The sequence below is a fragment of the Boeremia exigua genome, assembly GCF_020726555.1.
Source record: "Boeremia exigua strain MPI-SDFR-AT-0100 chromosome Unknown C7974scaffold_8, whole genome shotgun sequence".
Lineage (NCBI taxonomy): Eukaryota > Fungi > Ascomycota > Dothideomycetes > Pleosporales > Didymellaceae > Boeremia > Boeremia exigua.
Window position 1 is genome coordinate 1,557,375 of NW_025763525.1, and position 22,121 is coordinate 1,579,495.

The 22,121-nt window shown below is 54.3% G+C and overlaps 8 protein-coding genes across 8 annotated transcripts; 6 read left to right on the top strand and 2 right to left on the bottom strand.

Moving 5' to 3' along the window:
- The first annotated feature begins 482 nt into the window (after window positions 1-482).
- C7974DRAFT_398055 (UNC-like C-terminal-domain-containing protein) lies at window positions 483-3,998 on the top strand. The gene has a single exon (XM_046142269.1). The coding sequence runs from the start codon at window positions 757-759 to the stop codon at window positions 3,802-3,804; it is 3,048 nt and encodes a 1,015-aa protein (XP_045995688.1). The 5' UTR covers window positions 483-756; the 3' UTR covers window positions 3,805-3,998.
- Window positions 3,999-4,132: 134 nt separating this feature from the next.
- Window positions 4,133-6,048, top strand: C7974DRAFT_339502 (acyl-CoA dehydrogenase/oxidase). The gene is made up of 4 exons (XM_046139245.1): window positions 4,133-4,544; window positions 4,598-4,846; window positions 4,894-5,106; window positions 5,161-6,048. Exons 1-4 carry the CDS (start codon window positions 4,425-4,427, stop codon window positions 5,998-6,000), a joined length of 1,422 nt encoding a protein of 473 aa, XP_045995689.1. The 5' UTR covers window positions 4,133-4,424; the 3' UTR covers window positions 6,001-6,048.
- Window positions 6,049-6,605: 557 nt separating this feature from the next.
- C7974DRAFT_219814 (ATP-binding cassette transporter-like protein) lies at window positions 6,606-9,149 on the bottom strand. The gene is made up of 6 exons (XM_046137149.1): window positions 8,644-9,149; window positions 8,569-8,596; window positions 8,304-8,516; window positions 7,993-8,251; window positions 7,800-7,943; window positions 6,606-7,748 (listed from the first exon to the last, which is right to left on the bottom strand). The coding sequence occupies exons 1-6, from the start codon at window positions 8,822-8,824 to the stop codon at window positions 6,678-6,680; spliced, it is 1,896 nt and encodes a 631-aa protein (XP_045995690.1). The 5' UTR covers window positions 8,825-9,149; the 3' UTR covers window positions 6,606-6,677.
- Window positions 9,149-9,626, top strand: C7974DRAFT_377894 (uncharacterized protein; the record flags this gene model as incomplete). The annotated part of the gene is made up of 3 exons (XM_046140382.1): window positions 9,149-9,181; window positions 9,219-9,296; window positions 9,333-9,626. The coding sequence occupies 3 exons, from the start codon at window positions 9,149-9,151 to the stop codon at window positions 9,624-9,626; spliced, it is 405 nt and encodes a 134-aa protein (XP_045995691.1).
- Window positions 9,627-9,991: 365 nt separating this feature from the next.
- C7974DRAFT_219812 (Sec8 exocyst complex component-specific domain-containing protein) lies at window positions 9,992-14,079 on the bottom strand. Its single transcript, XM_046137148.1, has 5 exons — window positions 12,550-14,079; window positions 12,068-12,505; window positions 11,460-12,020; window positions 10,841-11,412; window positions 9,992-10,791 (listed from the first exon to the last, which is right to left on the bottom strand). The coding sequence occupies exons 1-5, from the start codon at window positions 13,807-13,809 to the stop codon at window positions 10,152-10,154; spliced, it is 3,471 nt and encodes a 1,156-aa protein (XP_045995692.1). The 5' UTR covers window positions 13,810-14,079; the 3' UTR covers window positions 9,992-10,151.
- An 11-nt stretch (window positions 14,080-14,090) lies between these two features.
- Window positions 14,091-18,251, top strand: C7974DRAFT_398058 (uncharacterized protein). The gene is made up of 2 exons (XM_046142270.1): window positions 14,091-16,806; window positions 16,856-18,251. The coding sequence occupies exons 1-2, from the start codon at window positions 14,350-14,352 to the stop codon at window positions 17,957-17,959; spliced, it is 3,561 nt and encodes a 1,186-aa protein (XP_045995693.1). The 5' UTR covers window positions 14,091-14,349; the 3' UTR covers window positions 17,960-18,251.
- Window positions 18,252-19,953, top strand: C7974DRAFT_398060 (PIG-P-domain-containing protein). Its single transcript, XM_046142271.1, has one exon. It carries the CDS (start codon window positions 18,478-18,480, stop codon window positions 19,591-19,593), a length of 1,116 nt encoding a protein of 371 aa, XP_045995694.1. The 5' UTR covers window positions 18,252-18,477; the 3' UTR covers window positions 19,594-19,953.
- On the top strand, window positions 19,954-22,013 carry C7974DRAFT_398061 (histidine phosphatase superfamily). The gene is made up of 2 exons (XM_046142272.1): window positions 19,954-20,677; window positions 20,732-22,013. The coding sequence occupies exons 1-2, from the start codon at window positions 20,068-20,070 to the stop codon at window positions 21,541-21,543; spliced, it is 1,422 nt and encodes a 473-aa protein (XP_045995695.1). The 5' UTR covers window positions 19,954-20,067; the 3' UTR covers window positions 21,544-22,013.
- The last annotated feature ends 108 nt before the right edge of the window (window positions 22,014-22,121 follow it).

Below are 22,121 nucleotides of genomic sequence, written 5' to 3' on the forward strand. Positions count from 1 at the left end.
TCAACACTTGATCTAGAGGCTATATGCACACACGTTCGACAGCACTATTCTATCTTGATTTTTTTACGCGATTCGACGATACCTGGCAAGTCATACCCCTTACGGCAGCATAGCGGGAACTTTTGGCACTGGGATTTTGAGCACTCTCACAAGGCGTTTTCTGCAACCCGAGCATGACGTCTCGGGGCAACGAGCACGACATACAAGATAGAGACGATAGGATGAAGGTGGAGTTTGCGAGTGGATGTTTGATATGATTTGGAAGCGGCATGGAGGTATTCATTGTTTGCAGACCTGGTTGCTTATGGATAGGCAGCCCTAAACGAGTCTCTTTTTCATGATATATAGCATGAATGTAATTCAGCGCGTGTGTCGTCGCTAATTCAAAAACCCTGTGCGCCTTATAGATGTTGTCAAATTTCACGTGAGCCGACAAGTTTGGACACACTTGCTCAAATCACAAAAGATGAAACAAATGTGATATTCTGGACTGTTGCATTTGATACACGCTGTTCGACCGTAGGCGCATCTGTGGTATGACGACGTCTTGGCAACTGCGCTTAAGACCAGCTGCGCTCGAACAAAGATGCGGCTTGGATGAGCCTGTGTCCAGCAACGTGTCTTTGCACGAACGCCTGTTCGCACTGCACTGAGCCCCCCAGCCCCCCGCATATGCATTGGCGCCCATGACCTGCACCGACATTCGAACAGCCAGCTTGCAGGAACTCGAGTCTGGCTAAGCTATGCGACCAAGCAATGCCCACGATTGGCACACGACTCCGCACATGGACGGCATTCCTGCTCCTCTGCAGCCCGCCTGCAACCGCACTCGTCCAGGCGGCGAATAGCAGCGTGACATTCAACACGGGCGCTACTGCAGTTCCCAGCGTCACACAGCATGGCGTTTCAATTGCACCTTCACAGTCCACGCCGTTTACGCGCTCCTACGCCGATACCGATACGATCTGCCTGTACCGTACTATCAACTACATAACCCATACACTACCACAGCAATGTTTGAGAACAAGCTGGTCGGCCCCGGTCGCTGCAGCTTCCACGAATGGCACAGTACCCGCAGCAGACGCAACTTCGACCCCGCATATCTTGATTCCGAGTACAAACGAAGGAGCAGTGGGTGAAGCGAATAAAAGCGCAGATACTCCTCCGTCTACACATGCGTCTTCAGGAGAAGACGCGGGCTCTGGCGACAGCGCAACTCGCAGCGGTACTGCAAGCACCGAACCAGATACTGAGCTGGAGACGGACTCGCCCTTTGACAACGCCAATTTTCTTTCGTTTGACGAATGGAAAAAGCGGAATCTCGCCCAAGCCGGACAATCACCCGAGAATGTCGGACAAGGTCGAGCTGCTTCTACTGAGCAGGGGCCGAGAAGGCGCCCTGTCAACGTAAATGCTCTGGACTCTCTCGGCGAGGAGGCAGAGATTGACATCGACTTCAGTGGCTTTGGTAATCCATCCGAAGGAAGCGATATTGGCAACGAGATCGCTTCGAGGGCCTGGGGTGCTGACACGGTCAAGTCTACGAGAGATGCAGACAAGGCTGGCTCGGGTTCCTGGGAACTCAGTAAAGATGCTGGAAAGACGTGTAAGGAGCGTTTCAATTACGCCTCCTTCGACTGCGCAGCAACTGTTCTTAAGACGAACAAGAAGGCAAAGGGCTCGTCAGCTGTGTTGTCAGAACACAAAGACAGCTACATGCTGAACGAGTGCTCTGTCGACAACAAGTTCTTCATAGTCGAGCTGTGCGACGATATCTTAGTCGATACTGTTGTCCTCGCTAATTACGAGTTCTTCTCGTCCTCGTTCCGCCACATTCGTGTCAGCGTGTCCGACAAGTATCCAGTCAAGATGGAGAGATGGCGCACATTGGCCACCTTTGAGGCCCGCAACTCTCGCGAGATCCAGCCTTTCCTCATCACAGAGCCACAGATCTGGGCCCGCTATCTCCGTCTCGAATTCTTAACGCACTACGGCAACGAATTCTACTGTCCACTGAGCCTGTTGCGAGTCCACGGTACTACCATGATGGAGCAATTCAGACGAGAGGAGGAGGAAGCTCGTGGCGGCGAAGATGACGCTGATTCGATCGAAGAGGAAGAGGATGTGGTCAAACCTGCCGATGGTAGCGGGCCCATACCAGCAGACCGAATACCAATCATTCTGAGCAAACTAGATGCAACGAAACCAACGGTGGCGGTCTCTGTTGAGAGCAAGTCGCAGACTGCCGTCTCTTCTAGTGATCAGCCAACGTCCAATCAGGCCGTATCGCCGCCCGCGAGCTCCAGTGCTCCATCGGCTTCAGGCCAGGCACCAGCACCCGCAAATATCAGTCGATCGATTGGAACATCACCGAGCAATGACTCTGTTAACCATTCATCAATACGAGCACTTTCGCCAGTAGTCTCTGAATCGGCTAGCTACCAAAACGATAAAAGCACTGTGCAAGAGCAGAGGGCTAGTGGCACCGCTACCACTTCTCAGCACGCTCAGGTGCCGCTGTCGTCTCCGAGTCACACTGCAGGTAACGCCGCGTCCAGCTCTGAAGCATCTATGGCCCACAAGGTGTCAGCTCGCTCGCCTGGTCCGGATACGCCGGCTTCGCCTCCAAACAACGCAAATGCGAAGCCTGTACACGAAAACGCAGGAGCGAGTCCTCCCAGTCCATCTCAGCCGCGCCCCTCTCCCACGCAGCCAAATGCCGCCGCTCCGTCGACCCAAGAATCTTTCTTCAAATCGCTCCACAAACGCCTACAGTATCTAGAGGCTAACAGCACTCTTTCTCTACAATACATCGAAGAACAGTCCCGCATCCTAAGAGATGCCTTTGTCAAGGTCGAGAAGAAGCAGTTGGCAAAAACTGAGAAATTCCTTGGGTACATGAACACAACAGTAATATCAGAGCTGAAACACTACCGTACCCTTTATGAGCAGCTATGGCAAAGTACCGTCATTGAATTGGAAGGCATGAAAGAGCGACAAAGGTCGGAGATGGGAGAGGTTGGCGCCAGACTCAGCATGATGGCTGATGAGCTTGTATGGCAGAAGCGAATGGCCGTTGTCCAATCGACACTTCTACTTCTATGTTTGGGCCTCGTCCTCTTTGCTAGGTCAGGGACTATGGGAGTTGCTACAGACATGCCTATAGTGCAGCAACTGGGGACCAAGTACTCCAGTTTCTTCGACTCCCCACCGCCTCAACGAGGAGCAGAAACTGGCGTAGAAAGGCGAAGGCGGACTTTCAAAAACATGTGGCGCAGCGATGCATCGACTGGGCTGAGCGATCGCAGCGGCCATGAAGGACGAGAACTGAGTAATGTTTCGGACATGGACAGCGACGACGCAAGAAGTCCTGTCCAGATCGAGTACAGTCCGCCAACTCCCGATACCCCAGATAATCGGTTCAGGGGTGCCCCAGAAATTATATACTCGTCACCAGATGTTAATGGCACCGCCGACGAGGATATAGACGGTGGCCTTGCAACACCAAGAATGGTTCCCGACATCGATCCGGACGACCAAGCCAAGCGTATACAGGTACTGGCAACACAGTCTGGACCTGCAACACCCAACGGTACCCGAGACAGTAGGCCGTCATGGGAGGAAGTGGACCGAGCGATTGACCAACTCAAAGCTGAGGAGCAGGATCAAGTCGTACCACAGAAAGAAATTCGTGTTAAAGGGAAGGCAAGGTCACCATTGAGAAGAGCGCAAAGCAGCTACGACGGCGTTGTAGATGAAAACTCGTTCTGCGATAGCGGTAGTGAGTTGTTCGCCGGCAGTTAACAAACGCCATGATGCAGCACTTGATTGCGTACGGCGTTGTGACATTTGAATAGTGTGTGATGCATTCACAGGGGAGCCGGTGTTGGGGCGAATTGTTGTTTTGTCAACTTGTACATACCCATCCAGTCTATTGCTTCTGCTGCTTCGTCGGAACCGCAACCTGTTGACATTGGAATTCAGTGTATATCTCCATACTCTTCGTATTTATGCATGACTCGTCGTATTCACAATGTGTGCTCAACCTCAGCTGTGATGTCGGGTAAGGAACATCATGCACCACCGAAGAAAACCCGACATGTTGAGATGCAAGACATGATGCCTCGGTCCCCACGTTTCAAAACCCCGGGTGTTTGCCCTGGATATCGTTGTCCACGTACGATATGTCTCAGCTAGTCACCCCATAGTCTGACCAAAATTTGTGGGGAGAGACTCGATGTGGTCTCTGGACCTCGGCTCCCGAGGCAGGAGCTCGTCCCCGCAAACCTCCAGCATCGCCGAACCAACCGACAGGCGTGGTTGGCGAGTCGCCCCATCCCTTCAATTACCCCAGACTCCTCGGACCCTTGGTCTCCAGACTCTTTCCATTACCGTTCATCACAGCTTGAAAAGATTGAGCCAAGATGTCTGTCCCATACAACCTGCTTCAGAATGCCGCCAGTGGCCACATCCCGGCATCACAGCGCATTCCTACAATTGCGCGACCCTTTGTCAGCGAGAGGGCTGCGAAGACTCTTGACATTGTATGCTCAGTGCGGTCTATGAAGCGTAGAATATTTACTGACATGTGTCTTAGGTCGAGAAGTTCGTCGAAGAGGAATGCATTCCCGCCGACCAAGTATACCTCCGCCAGCTTGGCGAGACGACCAAGGAGCGCTTCTCGGCACACCCCCAGATCATCGAGGACATGAAGAAGAGGGCACAGGAGCTTGGGTTGTGGAACATGTTCCTTCCCAAGGCACACTTCAAGGAGGGTGCTGGATTTAGCAACCTTGAGTACGGTCTCATGGCCGAGTACCTGGGCAAGAGCAGGATAGCTTCTGAGGTACTAGCTTCAAGCCCCAACCGAGACACCATGCTAATTGTGCGAAGGCTACCAACTGCGCTGCTCCGGATACTGGCAACATGGAGGTAATTGCCAAGTACGGCTCTGAGGCACAGAAGAGGAAGTGGCTCGACCCTCTGCTGCAAGGCAAGATTCGATCTGCCTTCCTGATGACAGAGCCTCAAGTCGCCTCCAGTGATGCTACAAACATCGAGATGACAATCACACGCGACGGCGACCACTACGTCTTGAACGGCCAGGTATGTTGTTCTAGCATGGTCTATCCATCAAGCATTCGCTGACAGTCGTCCCAGAAATGGTGGTCTTCCGGAATCGGTGACCCCCGCTGCAAGGTCTTCATCGTCTTGGGCAAGACCGACCCCAACAACGCCGACAAGTACAAGCAACAGTCCGTCATTCTCGTTTCCAGCGAAACCCCTGGTGTCACCATCCACCGCATGCTCTCAGTCATGGGTTTCGACGACGCACCCCACGGTCACGGTCACGTAACCTTCACCAACGTTCGCGTCCCCGCCTCCAACATGGTTCTCGGCGAGGGCAAGGGCTTCGAAATCATCCAAGGCCGTCTCGGCCCCGGTCGCATCCACCACGCCATGCGCAGCATCGGCTCAGCCGAGAAGGCCCTCGAGTGGATGCTCGCGCGCCTGAACGACGAGCGCAAGAAGCCCTTCGGCGAGATGCTGCACAAGCACGGCATCATGCTTGAGCGCGTCGCGCGCTCGCGCATTGAGATCGACGCCGCGCGCCTCTCCGTCCTCAACGCCGCCATCAAGATCGACGAGACCAACGCCAAGGGCGCCCTCAAGGAAATCGCAGAGGTCAAGGTCCTCGTCCCCGAAGTCAACCTCAAGGTCATCGACTGGGCGATCCAGGCCTACGGCGGCGCGGGTGTCAGCCAGGACACCCCGCTCGCGAACATGTACGCCAGCGGCAGGACGATGAGAATCGTCGATGGCCCCGATGAGGTGCATCTGCTGCAGCTGGGCCGCAACGAGAACAAGAGGGGTATTGCGCACAAGCAGCGGATCGAGGCACAGCAGAAGAAGGGCGAGGAGCTGTGTAGGAAGTACGGCATTGAGCCCAGGGATCCGCTGTATCTGAACAGGACGAGTGCCGAGGCCGCCAAGTTGTAAAACCTAGATATTGTGTATAGCGTGTATTGAACGTCGGTGTCTTGGTCATTTGACTTGCTGCTATTGATATGAAGTGCGTGTGACTTATCATCTCTACATTCCATGGTAAAGATGCCCGTCTGCTACGTCGTTTGGCTTCTGTAGACGTCTCCTACCGAACCTCGATTTTCTCCTGCTGTCGTCCATTGAAAGTTCTTCTTCCCTTCCTTTCTCTATATCTCACATCACCACGGGTACAACCTCCAATCCACCGTTCTACTTTTAAACCTCCAGGTCTGTCACATACTCATAGCGTTTTGGCGTCATACTAATAGTCCAAACTCGAGAGTTAAGGCCTTTGCAAGTCGGTCGAAGTCGGAGAGATTTTTTGAAAATGTACAGTCGCGTATAGAGAGGGGTGCTTTGTCGGTGCGTGGTTTTGTACTTTGTGTGTCTTGAACGAAATTTGTCTGATTTTGCCACGGTTTGGTTGAACAGATTGAATGTTTTTCGACGGGGCATCACTGTATGGCTCCCGCTGGGTTACGGACAGCCAGCAATGATAGAGGAATGGGAATGTGTCCTGTCTAGAGTCTTGCAGCTTAAACCCGGCATCACTGGGATAACTCTATTACTCTATTTGACTGCATTTAAGAGCGGAGAAGATGTGTATTCTTATCTAGACTTGCACAACCAGACTAATGCTTCCTAACCCACAGCACGAACCATCCCAACACCCTGTACACAAAGGTAATAACAATCATGTACCCAACATACCTCCCCACGTTCTCAGTCCCATACCCAAAGCTCTGCAGCACAGCCTTGCCCTCGACGAGGCACTGATCCTGCAACGCACTCGGGTACATGCAGAAACACCCTCCATCAGACGAGGTCTCGCAGCTATAGTTCCTCTTGCCGAACTCATTCACCATCATGCCCCTGAAGACATACGCCTGGTAATCGATGTAGTGAAACACATAGCGCCAGAACACATTCAGCGCCTCGGGCTGCACCATGAACCCGCCGACGCACATCCACAGCCCGTTCGCAAACGCCGTCGCCGCCAGCGCGACCACGAAAATCGGAATCAGGCTGCTGAGCAGCACGACCAGCGACTCCGCCGCCAGCAGGTCGAGAAACAGCCACATGACCCACGTCCAGAAGCCTGTCGCCGTGGGCGCGAAGTTCGCGAGCCAGTACGCGACGACGCTGAACAGCACCGCAATGAGGAACAGGTACGGCACGCCGATGACGAAGTTGGCGAGCATGAACGCCGTCGGTCCGTAGAGTCCGTTTGCGCGCTCTTTGCGGAACAGCGCCAGGTCTTCGAGGTACGAGGGGATGTAGGCGACGGCCATGAAGCTCATGAACGCGCCGCCGAAGAATATGGCGTTCGTGTAGGCTTGGATGTTGGCTTGGGTTGGCGAGAGGCGCAGCCACACGGTGCCCATCATGATGGCGAGCCCGAGGTACATGGCCACGCGGATGCCGTAGGCGACGACGTCGCGGTAGGATTTGATGAAGGAGCGGTGGATCAGCGTTAGGGGGATGAGGAGGGGGCTTGCTGACTGCGGTGTTGAGAGGATGGGAGGGGCGTTGTGGGAGATGGATCCAGCTTGGATTTGGTGGGTGATGAGGGCAGCGTTTGATGAGTTTGACCACGATGCGTGGAGGTAGTCGAGTTGGTCGGTAGACTTGGTGTGGTCGCGCGTGAAGTCTGTGTTGACGAGCTGGATTACGTACTCGGCTGGGTTCATATAGAGTGGCATCTGTAGACGTTCAGTACAGCTTGGTGTGGGGTAGGAAGGATGGCAACTCACGTTGTTTCCTAGACCGGCAAAATAGTCCTTGATACCTGGCACGGGGCCATTGTAGGCAACTTTGCCCTTTGACAGTAGCAACAGCTTATCGAAGAGCTCGAAGGTAGTGGTGGATGGTTGATGTATCGAAGCAATCACCAAGAACTATACCTCGTCAGCCTGATGCACCAACGATCTTCTGCAAGTCACTTACTTTGTGCTTCTTTGCGAGCTCTTTCACAAAGCTCATGACCTCCCAGCTGGCCGCTGAGTCAAGCCCGCTGGTTGGCTCGTCCAGGAAGAGTATCTTGGGGCTTGTCATCAGCTGTGCAGCAACACTGACTCTCCTCTTTTGACCGCCAGATACGCCCTTGCGGATTGGGGTACCGATGATCGTATCTGATTGATCCCGTAAACCGAAGGACGAGAGCAAACCCTCGATACGGGCTTTGCGTTCCGCTTTGCTGACTGAGCTACGTTGTGTCAGATACATGCACATGTACGTGGTGAGAATTGCAAGTGTACCTAGGTAGTGCGAGTTGTGCTGCGAAGTATAGAGTTTCACGGACTGTAAGTGAGCCGACGAGGGCATCCTCCTGCTCGACGTAAGAGCTGAGCTTGCGGAATGAGGAAAGTGATGTCGGTGTGCCGTTGATGGCGAGTGTTTGCTGGATATCTGCATTTGTGGTTGCCGCTCGATGTGCTAGTACGTTGAGTAGAGTCGTCTTTCCAGACCCACTGGTCAAGTCAGCAATCATGAAGGGTCGATGCGGCACAGTTTGGTGCATACCTCGGTCCCATTAATGCCATCATCTCGCCTGGCAATATGTTAGCGGATACTGTATGTCATGGAAGGGCTACATACCAGCTTCGACGATGCCATTCACACCTGAGAGAATATCGAGCGGCTGCTTCGATTTCCGATCCTTGACAGAGACGGTGACATTCTGCCAACTGAAGCTGTGAACCGTCGTGTTCGTGAGGTGTGCATAATTCGTAGTAGCGCCCTTCTCCACGTCTTCGACAGAAGGATTAGACGTCGACATAGCTCTAAAGTCTTGCAGTGCACAAACCCAACCACCGACGTAAGTGTAGACACGAGGCGGGAGTCGAGGAAGCGAACAAGAAACAAAGACACAATGGCAGGAACGCGTAGCTGGCCAAGGGATATATGGAACAAGTGAAACCACGCCCTCGCAGTTCCCTTTTATCGTCTATCGTTTGGCGTGCACGCTGCGCCGCAAAGCAAGCCAAGTCTGGCATCGGCGACATGTCAGTGTAAGTGGGCTGAGTGCGGGCCGCTTGGGGGCTGATTGTGACCGCTGGCCGCGTGAGCCTTCCCCAAGTCCAGTAGCCCCGGAACGGGCGTCATGTATAGAACGCTGCAAGGCCGTTGGAAGCTTGTGAGTGGTCTTACTTGCGGCTGCATATGTTGCCTAGCGTAGACGAGGTGTGGCAGTCGCCTCAAGTTGCAGCTTTTCAGATGCAACCTCCCGGAGCCAACTTCAGCTGGGTCAGGTATGTACGTTGACGGTGACTGAACATGACTTGTAGATTGTGTTGCTTGAGGTTTGGTGGACAGGCGTGGCGGGCCAGGTCGCATGGGCCCGATTGACCCCTGCACGATCGGGGACTTGGAGTGGCATGGGTGCCGGGTTGTGTAACGTCGGCGATCTCGCAAGGCTGCACATTTCCCCTAAAGTTGAATCTTCGGTGAAGTGTGCCGTATTAATTTTGCATCCCAGTGAGGTTGTTCAACAGCCGTTGAGTCTGGACGGTTCCAAGGCAGTGTGGCTGCCATTCGACCCGCGGACAGGACAGAGCCTCGTCCGTCCATATAAAGCGTGATTGTGATCAGATGGCCAATCAATAAGAATGCTGCCTTCATTTCAGACTGTTTGGTGTTGCACGTCGGCAATTGGGGGCCATTTGTCCAGTTGCTTTTAGGCCGCCCACATCGAAGGGTCCATCGGCGACGCCACATTGTGTAACATCGCCGACTCGGCGTAAGGCTGCAGATACAAATGGCCCCCAAACTCTCAGACTTCCCCATATAGTAAGCACTGCGCCGCGTCCGGAAGATCGATCCTCTAAACACTATTCGTCTCTTCCAGAACAGGGACCATAGTGGTTGCGGCTCGTCGGTGCTCAAGCTCGGGTGGTCGCTTCAATTTTGAGGCTCTCTCGACTGGTCTTGCTTTTGGTCCTGGACGGTCGTACACTCCCGGTTACGGCTTTGCTCGGTGCGACGCGCGAGCGGAATTAAGCAGCGATATCCTAGATCGGCTGAAAAAGCATGCATGCAATATTGGTATACTACGTTCGCGTGCAAAACGCAAAATCAATAACATTACCAACATTCACCGCGACCGCCTAGTACATGAACTCGCTGATCTCCAATAATTGCGCATCCCTTTCTCGCTGCGCTTGGACCACTGCCTCCCTCCGCTCGTCGTTCAGCCTCTCCTTGTACGCCAGCTCTAGCAGTCCCTTTACCTTCTCTTGCGTGAACATCTCTTTGGCCAACCCGTGCAGCCCAAAGCCTTTACCATGCTCTCTCGCCCTGGCGACGATCGCTTCGGGGCCTGCAGTGAAAAGGTCGAAGAGCAGCGCGACGTTGGGTAGAGAAGCCCCATCCTCAATGTTCTTGAGGTTTTGCTGCAGTACAAGCAGGTTCAGTTGCATCAGAGCGCAGCCATTGGCATTCATGTTCTCGAGCTTGGACGTGCAGAGGGAAAGCAGATAGATGTCCATCAAAGCGGCGAGACCGGAGGTGATTAGTGCGTACGAAGAAGCAGGGACGTATGTGCTGACTTCGGTGTCGAAAGAGACGAGTTGCGTGTTCAAGGTGAGAATGGAAGGGTCGGGATCGCCGAGAAGCGAATCTACATTGATCTCCGGCCGGACGCATGTATTGAGGGAGAAGAGAACTGTGGTCCGGATTGATAAATGCAAGGTGCGTAGGACGCAGGTGCTGAGGGCTTGGTAGGTGGATACTACACTGTCGAACTCGCTACTTAGGGTTAGTGAATGTCAAAGTTTTGAGATCAGAGAGGACTTACGCAGCGGTTTCTGGATTCAATGGTAAGTAGACAGGTGTTCCTTCAGATCTAGGCTCCGAAGAGGAGAGCAGCGTCCAGCGTCTGTTGTGGCGTTGATTGCCAGGCTCAATACGTGTTGAGTCTGTAGCTCGGTCGCTGATATGCCGTAATCTTGCAATCTTCGTTGACAGCCACTTCATACTAGTGTAGAGCAGACAGAGACTCGTCAAAGTCTTCTTATCTTGTATGATATCACCCTGGTCCAACGGCTCTTTCTCGATAGTTGGCAGGAGCAGACTCGCTTCTTGCTCTATAAATGTATTGAAGTTGATATAGTCCTTTGGATCTGTTTGGAAGATCTGGTTGATGAGATCCTCCATTTCTGCAGACTCTGCCCACGCCGCAGGCGCTCGAAGCTTACGACCACTCGCCGTAGGACTACCGCGGCTAACAAGAGCCTGGTACCAGCTCGTGCATTTCCGTGCGTAGGTCTCCATCTGGCGGACGATGAGTTGCGAGAAAGCTTGGTCGTGCGGAAGATTATCCAGCATCTTGCAAAAAGCTGAGATGAGAGTGAGGAAGTTTGCAGTTCCCTGTGCAGTTAGCAAGTGAGTGAGGATGATCATGCTGGTCAACAAACCTTGAAGATGGGCTTCTTTGAGCGCTTTGTCCAGTGTGGATCCTCCTGGTAGGAATCAACCTCGACGTAAGCTTGTGCACATAACTCAACCAGGGTCTCGTCAAGCTGAGGATGAAAGACGTTCACAAGGAAGTCATCCAGGAATGATGTCAGTGTGCTCATGACGATGTCTGAGCCTGTTGGTACAACTTCCTTCAGCCTATTCAAAAAGTCGAGCGAAGGCGGAAGCAGGATACCCATGTTGAAGACACTCGGTTCCACCAGCAACTTATGCCCAGTTGCATTGCCTTCGAGATTATGGTTAGTTTCTGTGCTCGCGCTTTCTGTCCTTTTAGAGTCAGACACAAGTCCGGGGACCGAGGTTTTCAGGATGAACTCCAGATCCTCTCGTTCTTGTGCTACTTCAGCTGACTTGACGTCCATATCTGAAAGCTTAAACATGCGCTTGTTTTTATCGCGAGGTGCACGCGAGAAAACACTGCTGATGGATGTCTGCTTTTGGCCAGTCCTATACGACGTTTCGCCATCTGTCGCGAGGTAGTCGTGGAGTAAGGACCGCATCTACACCGCTGTCAGAGTGAAATCAAAGAATGCGTGGACGAGCTTACCTCGCTCTGATAGAGCTTCCACAATTCCTTGAAACCTCGGGTCAAGGTAGCGCTGGTGGTAGTGTCGCGAATCCCTTCCCTGCGGATGATACCAACGACGACATCATGGACGACTCGGTGGCTCTCAGCGATCGCCTCAAAGCGTGCGTACAGGGTCCAAAGCAGATCGTTGAGAAGTGTTGTGCGTATTGAATCACTTTCAATGTCAGTCTTGGATTTGCTGCCTTTCCTCGAAGCGTAAGCACGTAAGGTGCTGGGATGGCGTAGTGCGACCTCATTGTGCGACTTTTCCACAACCTTGAAAAGCTCCACCGGAAGTCTTTGCTCGATTGTGTCTACTGCCAGTTCCAAACGATTCATTTTGTTTAGTGCCTCTACTACCAATCGAATGTATTGGAAAGTATCGGTTTCTGGGTTGTGTGTTGCATCATCCGTCATCTGTAGTCGTTAGAAGTATTCGGGGGGAGACTCGAGTTACGTACCACCTCAGCAGTGTCCAGGTCCTCCAGGAAATAATACAACAGGCGACCTCGCACATCTGCTTGGGCGCGTTCAGAGACGTCGCCCTTGAATTGATTCTGTGCATACTCTTTCCACCTCTCCTCGCAGTACGGAGACTTGAGGTAGAGATGGCTATGAAGCTCTTCGATCAAGATGTCAGTCAAAGACACTTCTTGGTTGCTCAAATATGTGCGCAAGTCACTGAGAGCTCCTATGTTCTCCATTTCCGACTTGCGAATCATGCGCAGGGCATCCTGCAGAACGTCTACTGCAGTCAAAAAGCGTTTTTCCGAAATGCGAGCCTCTAGCTTCTCTGGGACCAGCTGTAGCTGTTCAATGCTGTTCAGCATCTGAATCATCTCGTCATAGTTCTGAGATGCGGTGGCAAACTCGCGAAGTTCAGGCTTGGTCGTTGAGAGCTGTGATTTGGCGGAAGTCAGAGACGTCTTCAGGTTTCTCACACGATGTTGAGAGCTTTGCAGGCTAGTTTGGATCTGATGAAAGGTACCGATAGAACTGTTAAAGCCCTGATGGTGCTCATTGACGATGGTCTTGAGGGCCTGCTGAAGCTCTTGGTGCGACTGTCGAAACTGGTCAGACTGATCTGCCAGGCCAAGAGAGCTTGAGTCCATCAGCTTGAGCGCAACCTCAATTGGCACGCACTGGTCTCCTGTCATGAAGTCCCAGTTGTCCTGGATGTACTTGATGACTTCCTCAATGCGCTGGCTGCCTGAACCGTAGTTCTGCTGGCCGCCGGGCCTATTGCGATTCCTATCAGCAGGGTTTCCAAACCGCCCTCCGCTGCTGCGCGGCCGAACCGGCATGCGCTCGATACTGGTGGGGCGTGTAACGTGAGGTGCGTCCTGGGTACGTTCTTGGGTGCGCTCCTGGCTGCGTGGTTGGAAGCCACCGTAGCCTCCTGGCCGACGCTCTCGTCCACTCTCGCCGCTTGGTCGCGGCGCATAGTTGTCTTCAGCCGGAGTCATGCCTCCATATCCGCCTGGTCTGCGCTGTCGGTCGGTGCTCGGTCGTGACGGGGACCTAGACTCGTCGTCCTGTCCACGCAGCCCACCGTAGCCGCCTGGGCGCCTTGACTCTCCACTGGGCCGTCCTGCATAGTCGTCGTTGGATGCGCCGTAGCTCCCATAGGTCCCGTTACCGTTGTAGTTCCCATTGCCGTTGGTGTAGGCTCCGTTGGCTCCATTAGCTCCCGCCCGCGAGTAGCCAGGGTCGCGCGACATGGTGGCTCAGATATCGCCGTCTTATACGTGTCGTATGCGCAGTTGAAGCAGTGTCATTATGTGTGCGAGACTCGAGTGTCATCGGGCGCGCGTGTCTAATGCGGGGAGTTCGCGGGAGCTTGCTGAGACAGCACGGATCGCTTGTCGCAGCCAGCTGGCGATGAGCGCGCCAAGCCTCACCGGGTGAAGGAGATCTGCGAAGACAGCACCCGCAGCAACAATCCTTGGACGCCTGTCCAGGTGCTAGTGTCAATTGCGCGTCCTGAGCTTTGTGTTGCGGCCTCTCATCAGCACCTCGCCGCGTGTGCAGTGTTGCGCCAAGAACACCCCCGTCCTCCGCGCTCCGCAAGTTTCTCCGAGTCGCGTTGCAGCAGCTCCATCTCGCGCTTCTTTGTGCAGCCATCACCCAGGGCCACGCTCGACGCCGCGCCGCCCGCCCATCGCTCTCGCCTTGCTATGCTGCGTTGACAGCATCACGAATCCCCTACCGCTCGCCCTCCATCCATCGACAGCGCCCGACCGCGTCGCGCAGCGCTCGCCATGTCGGCCGTCTACACCAACGGTGCGAACGGCGCGAACGGCGCAGACAAAATGTTCCCACCGCCACGCTTCTCGGACGTTCCCAGCGCCATCACTGTCTCGGTCGCCGAGGCTGGAGACACCATCGACGTCGAAATCGCGCTCGACGAGGACATCCAGGACGATCCCACGGAGCTGTGTACGCTGCTGGAGACGGAGAACAGCCTGAAGTCGACGTGGGTCCAGGTCGCCGTTGCCTATGCAAAGCACAAGAAGCTGCATGTCGCCATCGACGTGCTGAGCCAGGCCGTCAATGCCTTCGGCCGCGCGCGTGCCGAGGACCGCCTGAGCATTCTCAATGGCCTCTGCTGGCTCTATCTTCTCAAGTGCCGTGAGGCGCCGCGCCTGAAGCAGGAATCGTCGGCGGACCCAGACGTCAAGACAAAAGACTTTTACATGCAGTCAGCCACCAGCGTTCTGAACGATGCCTCGCGAATCAGCCCCTCGTACCCGCCGCTCTTCCTCGCTCGCGGTGTCCTCTACCTGCTCCGTGCATCTCTGCAGGCGCCTGCTACCGCCGCCGGGCCGAACGCGATCAGCCCAGAACGTATGGAGACGCTGAAGCAGGCTGCTAAGTGCTTCGAGGATGCCCTGCGAGCTTCAGGTGGAAGGAACCTCATGGCGAAGATGGGCAAAGCGCGTGTGAGCTACTCCATGGGTAAATACGCAGAGGCTCTGAAGATGTACCAGAGCGTCATGGAGAGTTCGCCCAACTTGATCGACCCCGATCCACGCATCGGTATTGGCAGCTGCTTCTGGCAACTTGGCTTCAGGGACGATGCCGCGAGCGCCTGGGAGCGCTCGCTCGAACTGAATCCGACCTCGAAGATTGCAACCGTCTTGCTTGGTGTCTACAACTTCCACCTCACAGCCCAGCTGCCTCCTTCAGATCCTACCTTCGGCAGGCTCGTGAAGAAGGCATTGAACGAATACGTCATGCCTGCGATGAAGATGGACAACCAGTTTCCTCTGACATGTGCGACGCTAGGAAGCTGGTTCATCGCCAGGAAAGATTTCAACAAGGTGGAAGCACTTTCGAGGCGCGCCATCGAATTGACCGACGTGAACGCTATTGCCAGTGACGGCTGGTACCAACTTGCGAGGAAGGAACACCACCAAGAGAACTCCGCAAAGGCTGCCGAGTTCTACGCCAAGTCTGACGGCGCTCGTGGAGGCGATGAACGCGGCTACATTCCGGCCAAGTTCGGTTTGGCTCAGATGAACGTCTTGATGAACAATTTTGACGGCGCGAAGTTTCGACTCGAGAAGATCATCCAGCAACAGCCGACTCTTGAAGCACAGACATTGTTGGGCACCCTATATGCAGAGGATGTGTTCAATGCTCAAGCCAACAAATCTACAGCCGACAAATCTGCTGAGCTGAAGAAGGCGCTTCGATACCTCGAAGACGTACAAAAGGCCTGGAAGGACCCCAAGAGGAAGGCCATACCGGACCAGTCTGTCCTGCTGAACCTTGCCCGACTCTATGAATCCGATCATCCCGATCGAAGTCTGAAATGTCTGGAGGAAGTCGAACAGATGGAACTGGACGCCATCCCCGAGGAAGATTACCCAGAAGGCATCGAAGACGAGGTCGAACTGAAGGCTGCACTTCGAGAACTCCTTCCTCCACAGCTGCTCAACAACATGGCATGCTTCCATTACCAGGCTGAGCGATTTGTTCGGTCTAGGGAGTTGTTCCAGGCCGCCCTGAACGCGTGTGTCAAGGCAGCTTCTCGTGATGAGACGATTGACACAGATGCACTGGTCACATCTATTAGTTACAATCTTGGTCGCACGTACGAGTCTGAAGGCATGCTGGACGAGGCAAAGGGCGTGTATGAAGGGTTGTTGAAGCGACACAATGACTATATCGATGCGCGCATCCGACTTACATATATTTCGCTGCGCCAGAGCCCTGGAGATGCCGGCCCCAAGGCCCTCAAGCAGCTCTTCAAGGAGAACGAAGAAAATGTTGAGGTGCGAGCTCTGTTTGCTTGGTACAAGAACAAGTCGAAGCCGAAGACCCTCAACTTCGGAGAGGATGAGGAGCAGCGGATACACAAACACACACTGCAACGATTCGATAAGCACGACCGATACTCGCTCATGGGTATGGGCAACATTCATCTGAGCATCGCCCGTGAGCTGCCCAGAAGTACTGAACAGGAGAAGGAAAAGCGTCGGAAAGCGTACGAGCGAGCGGTCGAGTTCTTTGACAAAGTATTACAGCTTGATCCCAAGAACGCCTACGCAGCTCAAGGTATTGCAATTGCCCTGGTCGAAGACAAGAGAGAATATGCCAGTGCTCTGCAGATCTTTAGCAAGGTCAAAGAGACTCTTAGGGATTACACTGTCTATGTGAACCTTGGCCATACATATGCCGAGATCAAGCAGTATGCTCGTGCTATCGAGAACGTAAGTCAACCGCAATCTACGCAGCTGAACCTGTTCTCATGATCTCTAGTACGAAGCCGCCCTTTCTAAAGACAGGCAAAATGACCCCAAGATTCTCGCCTACCTCGGACGCACTTGGTACATGCGGGCCAAGCACGAGCGCAGTATCTCAGCCTTCAGAACAGCTCTCGACTACGCGAAGCAGGCCGTCAGAATCGTCCCTTCGGACCTCGGCTCTCAGTTCAACGTCGCGTTCCTCCAGTTTCAGATTGCACAAGAATTGATTCGCCTGGAGCCGCCTCACAAGACCCTCGAGGAGGTTAATGAAGCAACTGAGGGTCTGCAAGCTGCTGTTGCAACGCTTGACAATATGGCAAAAGCAGAGAACCCTCCATTCCCACGGAATGATCTCGTGTCTCGTGCGAACATGGGCCGTAACACCATGGCGACTCAGCTCGAACGAGCACGCGCCAAACAGGTTGCTCATGAGGACGAGAATGCAAGCAAGCTTGAACAGGCCCGTAGATTGCGTGAAGCAGACATGGCTCGTCGCGATGAGGAGAAGCGCAGGGTTGAAGAGGCAGCCCTCGAAAAGAAGCGTAAGATTTTGGAAGAGCAGGAACGCATCGCCGCGCGAGATCGTGAGTTGATGCAGATGCGTGGTATGGACGAAGATAGACGCCGGGACGAAGACGATGACAGAGAGGCGCGCAAAGCCGAGCGCAAGGCTCGCGGCCGTGGCGAGGGCAAGGGCAAGAGAAAGAAGAAGGTTGCACATGACGACTCGGCGACAGACGGTGGGCTGTCTGATGAAGACGAGGACAGATCGCGGTCTCGACGTCGCCGGACTAGTGCGTCCGGGACTGAAGGCCTCAGCGATGAGGAGCGACCACGCGAGAAGAAGAAGAGGAAGCTTCAACGCAAGAGCGAACCTGCCGGCAAATACAAGTCGGCCGAGTTCATCGATGACGACAGCGACGATGCCAGAGCGCCCGCCGATGATGCGCAGAAGGCTGCAACTCCCGCTGGAGATGACAGTGCTGCCGAGGGCGTTGCTACTACATCACGATCACGCAAAGGCCGCAACGTCGTCGACGATGAAGACGACGAAGACGAAGGCACAACAGCACCCAAGGCGAATGGCGACGTGGCCATGTCCGACGACGATGAGTAAGTCTCAGCTTCGAAAAGGGTGGACCGAAGCAATGCAACGCATCGGGCGTGATGCAACGTTAGTTGCGACAAGGCTCGATCAGGGCTATTTGGGTTTGAGGGTGCTTTGCAGGATTGGTCTTGAAATGTCTGGGTCGTATTCGCACTTCATATTTGTATTGCTTGCATTAGCTACGGCGTTACCTGGAGACTCGAAGAGGTCAATTTGTATACCAGAAAAGGGCCGAGTGCTGTCCACTATCACCGCAACCTGAGCTGTAGACTACAACAATGACGACGTGTTGTAACTTGCACATGGCTCCGCTGCCCGTTGAAGTCGGTGATACTTGAAGCGAAGAGACTAGCTGAGCCGGTCCTGGTCTGCATCAATAGTCTTAGGTTTTATTCCTACTCCTGCCAGCGGCCTAGTCTGAGTCGATATCAAGAGGCTCAGCATTAGGATGCGCGTAGTGCCTCGGCTCGTCTAGCGCGAACGCGTGTTCAGTACCAAGAAGACCAAGCAAAGCACGCAATACGTGCATGCGCCGCAAGTGCAACGACACCATGACGTCCTCAAATCGAGGGCAGGTCCCTCCAGGCTTCCAGTCCAAATCCACACCCAACTTGCCGACGCTCAGATCGCTCGACGATGCGCGCCAGGGTGCTGGCCATCAGCATTCACGCTCAGGCGTCTCTCCCCCGCGCGTGACAAGCCCTCGGTCCCCGCTCTCCAATGGACCGGCTTCAGTGGACGACAATGGGGAAGAGGAGGAGGACCCGTTCGTGCTAGAGGAGTCAGAATCAGAGTCCGGGGAAGAGGAGGCGCAGGAGGAAATTGACAATCCACCCGCGTCTCGCCCACTGTACACATCGCGTTCGTACACGCACCTGCCGCGGCAGGCTGCGACGGCCTTCTATCCTCCCTTCTACAACCGACCACCAGTACCGCTGCCACCGTCCCCGTCGCTGACGTCCCTACTGCGCCCTGCGTTCAGCGCTGCCACCTCACGACCTACAACGCCGGACTCGTCTGATGTTGAGCTGCCATATGGCACCAGCACACCCACCTCAAGCACCACGAACCTTGCGCACCTCACCAACTCGGCACGACATGCGCCGACTGTCCCTCGTGCTTCGCCGAAGGTCCCGACATATGAGTACTATGGCTTCGCAGTGTATCTGGGTAGCTCGGCCGCATTTCTGATGTACATCTTATGGGCGTATGTCCCGGCCCCATTGCTGCATCAAATGGGCATATGGTGGTATCCAGACCGCTGGTGGGCGCTCGCAGTACCGTGCTGGCTTGTCGCGTTAGTCATATACATCTACGTCGCGCTGGCCAGCTACAACACGCGCTATCTCACACTGCCGCTCAACAGCTGCGAAAACCTAGTGGATGAAACCGCACAGGTTGCTGTCGTCGATCGGAAGACAGGGCAAATAGCGCGCAATCCGGTCTTCGGCATTGGCAGCGCAGTGGGCGCAGAACAAGACTCGTCCAGCAGGTCGGCCAGTCGCAGTAATTCTTTCTCAGCATATCGTTTTGGCGCTGATGAACAGGTCGATTGGCAGAGCTTCTGGAACGTGGGCACGGACGCTGTTATGGATGTGCCAATTGGTGGGGTCTGCGAGATTCTATACGGAAGCGCCCGGTAGAAGCTGCACATAGACTATCGTCATCTTTACTCAGCTCTTATCGAAGAGTCAATGTGAGTTGTTACGGCAAGTCCACGCTGCCCATTCATAACGCGCCCTGCGATCCAGTTCGGAAAAAGCTTGTCAAGTCTTGTGGATACTCTAACCCCCACTACTAGCCCTCTCCCGCCCCGTCGGAAATACCATGCAACCTCTCTGTGAACATCCAATCCGCAAGCTCGAAAGCCATTCTGAAGCGGGGCCTCGGCCTGCTATCGCTAAGTCTGGCGAAGCTCAATGCATCTCCTCGGCATGGCTTGAAAGGTATCTCGCAGTCAATCGCGGTAGCTTGCGCTAGCTGTCCGTATAAGATGGCGGGGGACGCCGTTCACGCATGAATCCCATCGCACTGCTCTCCGGAGAAGTCTAACCTCTGCTCGGGTCAATTGGTGTTGTCAATTGTTTGATACATTCATTGCTATTCCTCCGCACATCATGAAGTCTGTTGTTGCTTTCTCCACTCTTTCCTTGCTCGCTGGAGCGGAAGCCGCCGAGACTGTGCTTGGAGCTTACATTTTCCACCGCCATGGTGACCGCACACCCAAGGCCCTTGCCCCCACTAACCTGACCACCCTTGGTTACGAGGAGGTGTACCGCTCTGGCCAGTACTACAACTCTCGCTACATCACAGGCGACAACAGCATCAAGGGCATCAATGAGGAGATCGTCAAGCTATCGCAGCTTTCTGTCAGCTCTCCTGTCGATAATGTTCTTCAGAACTCCGCCATGGGTTTCCTCCAGGGCCTCTACCCCCCTGTTCAGACCGTCCAAACCCTTGGTAACGGCAATGATGTGTCTGCACCCTTGAGTGGCTATCAGTTGATTCCTGTCAACACAATTGAGACGGGTGCCGGCTCCGAGGACTCTGGCTGGCTCCAAGATGCCTCGAGTTGCGCGAACGCAAAGACTAGCTCAAACAACTACTTTGTGAGCAGCGAGTACCAGAACACTCTCAAGGCTACCAACGACTTCTATAAATCGCTCGTTCCCGTTGTGAACGCGACCTTGGCCGTCGATCAAGTCTCTTTCAAGAACGCCTATGTCGGTATGTTACGCTCAAGAGTAGATACTTAGTGATGTAAGACTGACAAGCCCGAAGTCTACGATCTCATCAACGTTGCAAAGATCCACAACTCATCCATCCCCTCCTCGGATGTGCTCACCAACGACACCCTTAACCAGCTCCTCACTCTGGCCAACCAGCACGAGTTCGGCCTTGCTTACAATGCGTCCGATAACATGCGTGCCATTGCTGGCATGCAACTCGCTGGCGAGATCCTCACATACATGAACAGCACCATCAGTTCCAAGGGCACGAAGAAGCTCGGCATCCAGTTCGGCGCCTACGCGACCGCCCTCTCCCTCTTTGGCCTCATGGACCTGCCAAAGGTCTCTTCAAACTTCACCGGCGTCATCGACTACGCATCCTCGCTCGTCTTTGAGCTCGTCACCGAGGCCGACACTTCATCTGGTTTCCCTGCTACCGATGACCTCAGCGTCCGCTTCCTCTTCCACAACGGCACCGCCTCCAACACCTCCGAGCCCACGGCCTACCCCCTGTTCGGCGGCTCTTCCAACACCGTCTCTTGGAACGACTTCCAGTCCAACCTGAGCAAGTTCGCCGTCCACACCAGCGAGCAGTGGTGCACCAAGTGCGGCAACTCGACCGGCACCTGCGCCGCGTACGCCAGCAACAGCGGCTCTGCGACCACGCAGCAGAAGAGCGGTAGCAATGGCATCTCACCGGCTATCGGTGGCGTCATCGGTGCTATGGTTACGCTGGCTGTTGTTCTGGGCTCGCTTGCGGCTTTCATGCTGCTTGGTGGGTTCAGGCTCGTTAGCAAGAAGCACCTCGCTGGTGCTGGTGGTGTTGCGGCTGCGCAGGGCGAGAAGGTCAGCACCAAGGCTTAGGGTTCTGTTATCTCTACATAAAGAGATTTGGCTAGCACTGCTATGGCAGCGGGTGTGGTTGCTGACTTTGATGATAATGCAATAATGAAGAACGATTGATATACCCATCTTCATACCTCTTCTCTTGTTCTCGCTGAAGTCTTCTGCCTTTGAACCTGATGCGTGTGGCCTACTGTCAGGGACTAGTAGGTTGTGGCCTAGGACTAGTAGGTTGTGGCCGGTTCGACCCAGGACTAGTAGGTTGGGGCCTGGGTCGATCCACAAGCTCAGTTGTTGGTGAAGGAGAACTGGCTTGTTGTTTGGTTTCGGCTTGCTCGAGCAAGCCTTCCCTTTGCTTCTCTCTCACTTGTATTTATATCGAGCTGCCTCCAGCCCTACTTTTAGCTGGCGTCTGCTATTTTGTTAGTTTAGCTACCTATCTCTTTTGCTATCAGATTGCTTCTTTTGTGCCTGTGAAGTCTGCCTTACACCTACCAACTACCTTGAGCCTTGATTTTAAAGTAAACTCGCCATCAGACAGGAGAACGTAATGCTCTCGTCACGACTTTCTCTTTCATGAAGTCAACCACAGCACATCA

Excerpts from the sequence above, each read along its gene's own strand:
- C7974DRAFT_398055 (XM_046142269.1), top strand. The coding sequence starts at position 757 with ATGCCCACGATTGGCACACGACTCCGCACATGGACGGCATTCCTGCTC.
- C7974DRAFT_339502 (XM_046139245.1), top strand. The coding sequence starts at position 4,425 with ATGTCTGTCCCATACAACCTGCTTCAGAATGCCGCCAGTGGCCACATC. Across the intron at positions 4,545-4,597 it reads CTGCGAAGACTCTTGACATT|GTCGAGAAGTTCGTCGAAGA; the intron begins GTATGCTCAGTG and ends CATGTGTCTTAG. Across the intron at positions 5,107-5,160 it reads ACTACGTCTTGAACGGCCAG|AAATGGTGGTCTTCCGGAAT; the intron begins GTATGTTGTTCT and ends CAGTCGTCCCAG.
- C7974DRAFT_219814 (XM_046137149.1), bottom strand. The coding sequence starts at position 8,824 with ATGTCGACGTCTAATCCTTCTGTCGAAGACGTGGAGAAGGGCGCTACT. Across the intron at positions 8,517-8,568 it reads ATGGCATTAATGGGACCGAG|TGGGTCTGGAAAGACGACTC; the intron begins GTATGCACCAAA and ends TGACTTGACCAG. Across the intron at positions 8,252-8,303 it reads GCACAACTCGCACTACCTAG|CTCAGTCAGCAAAGCGGAAC; the intron begins GTACACTTGCAA and ends GACACAACGTAG.
- C7974DRAFT_219812 (XM_046137148.1), bottom strand. The coding sequence starts at position 13,809 with ATGTCGCGCGACCCTGGCTACTCGCGGGCGGGAGCTAATGGAGCCAAC. Across the intron at positions 12,506-12,549 it reads ACCTGGACACTGCTGAGGTG|ATGACGGATGATGCAACACA; the intron begins GTACGTAACTCG and ends TAACGACTACAG. Across the intron at positions 11,413-11,459 it reads CAAAGAAGCCCATCTTCAAG|GGAACTGCAAACTTCCTCAC; the intron begins GTTTGTTGACCA and ends CTAACTGCACAG.
- C7974DRAFT_398058 (XM_046142270.1), top strand. The coding sequence starts at position 14,350 with ATGTCGGCCGTCTACACCAACGGTGCGAACGGCGCGAACGGCGCAGAC. Across the intron at positions 16,807-16,855 it reads ATGCTCGTGCTATCGAGAAC|TACGAAGCCGCCCTTTCTAA; the intron begins GTAAGTCAACCG and ends CATGATCTCTAG.
- C7974DRAFT_398060 (XM_046142271.1), top strand. The coding sequence starts at position 18,478 with ATGCGCCGCAAGTGCAACGACACCATGACGTCCTCAAATCGAGGGCAG.
- C7974DRAFT_398061 (XM_046142272.1), top strand. The coding sequence starts at position 20,068 with ATGAAGTCTGTTGTTGCTTTCTCCACTCTTTCCTTGCTCGCTGGAGCG. Across the intron at positions 20,678-20,731 it reads TTTCAAGAACGCCTATGTCG|TCTACGATCTCATCAACGTT; the intron begins GTATGTTACGCT and ends ACAAGCCCGAAG.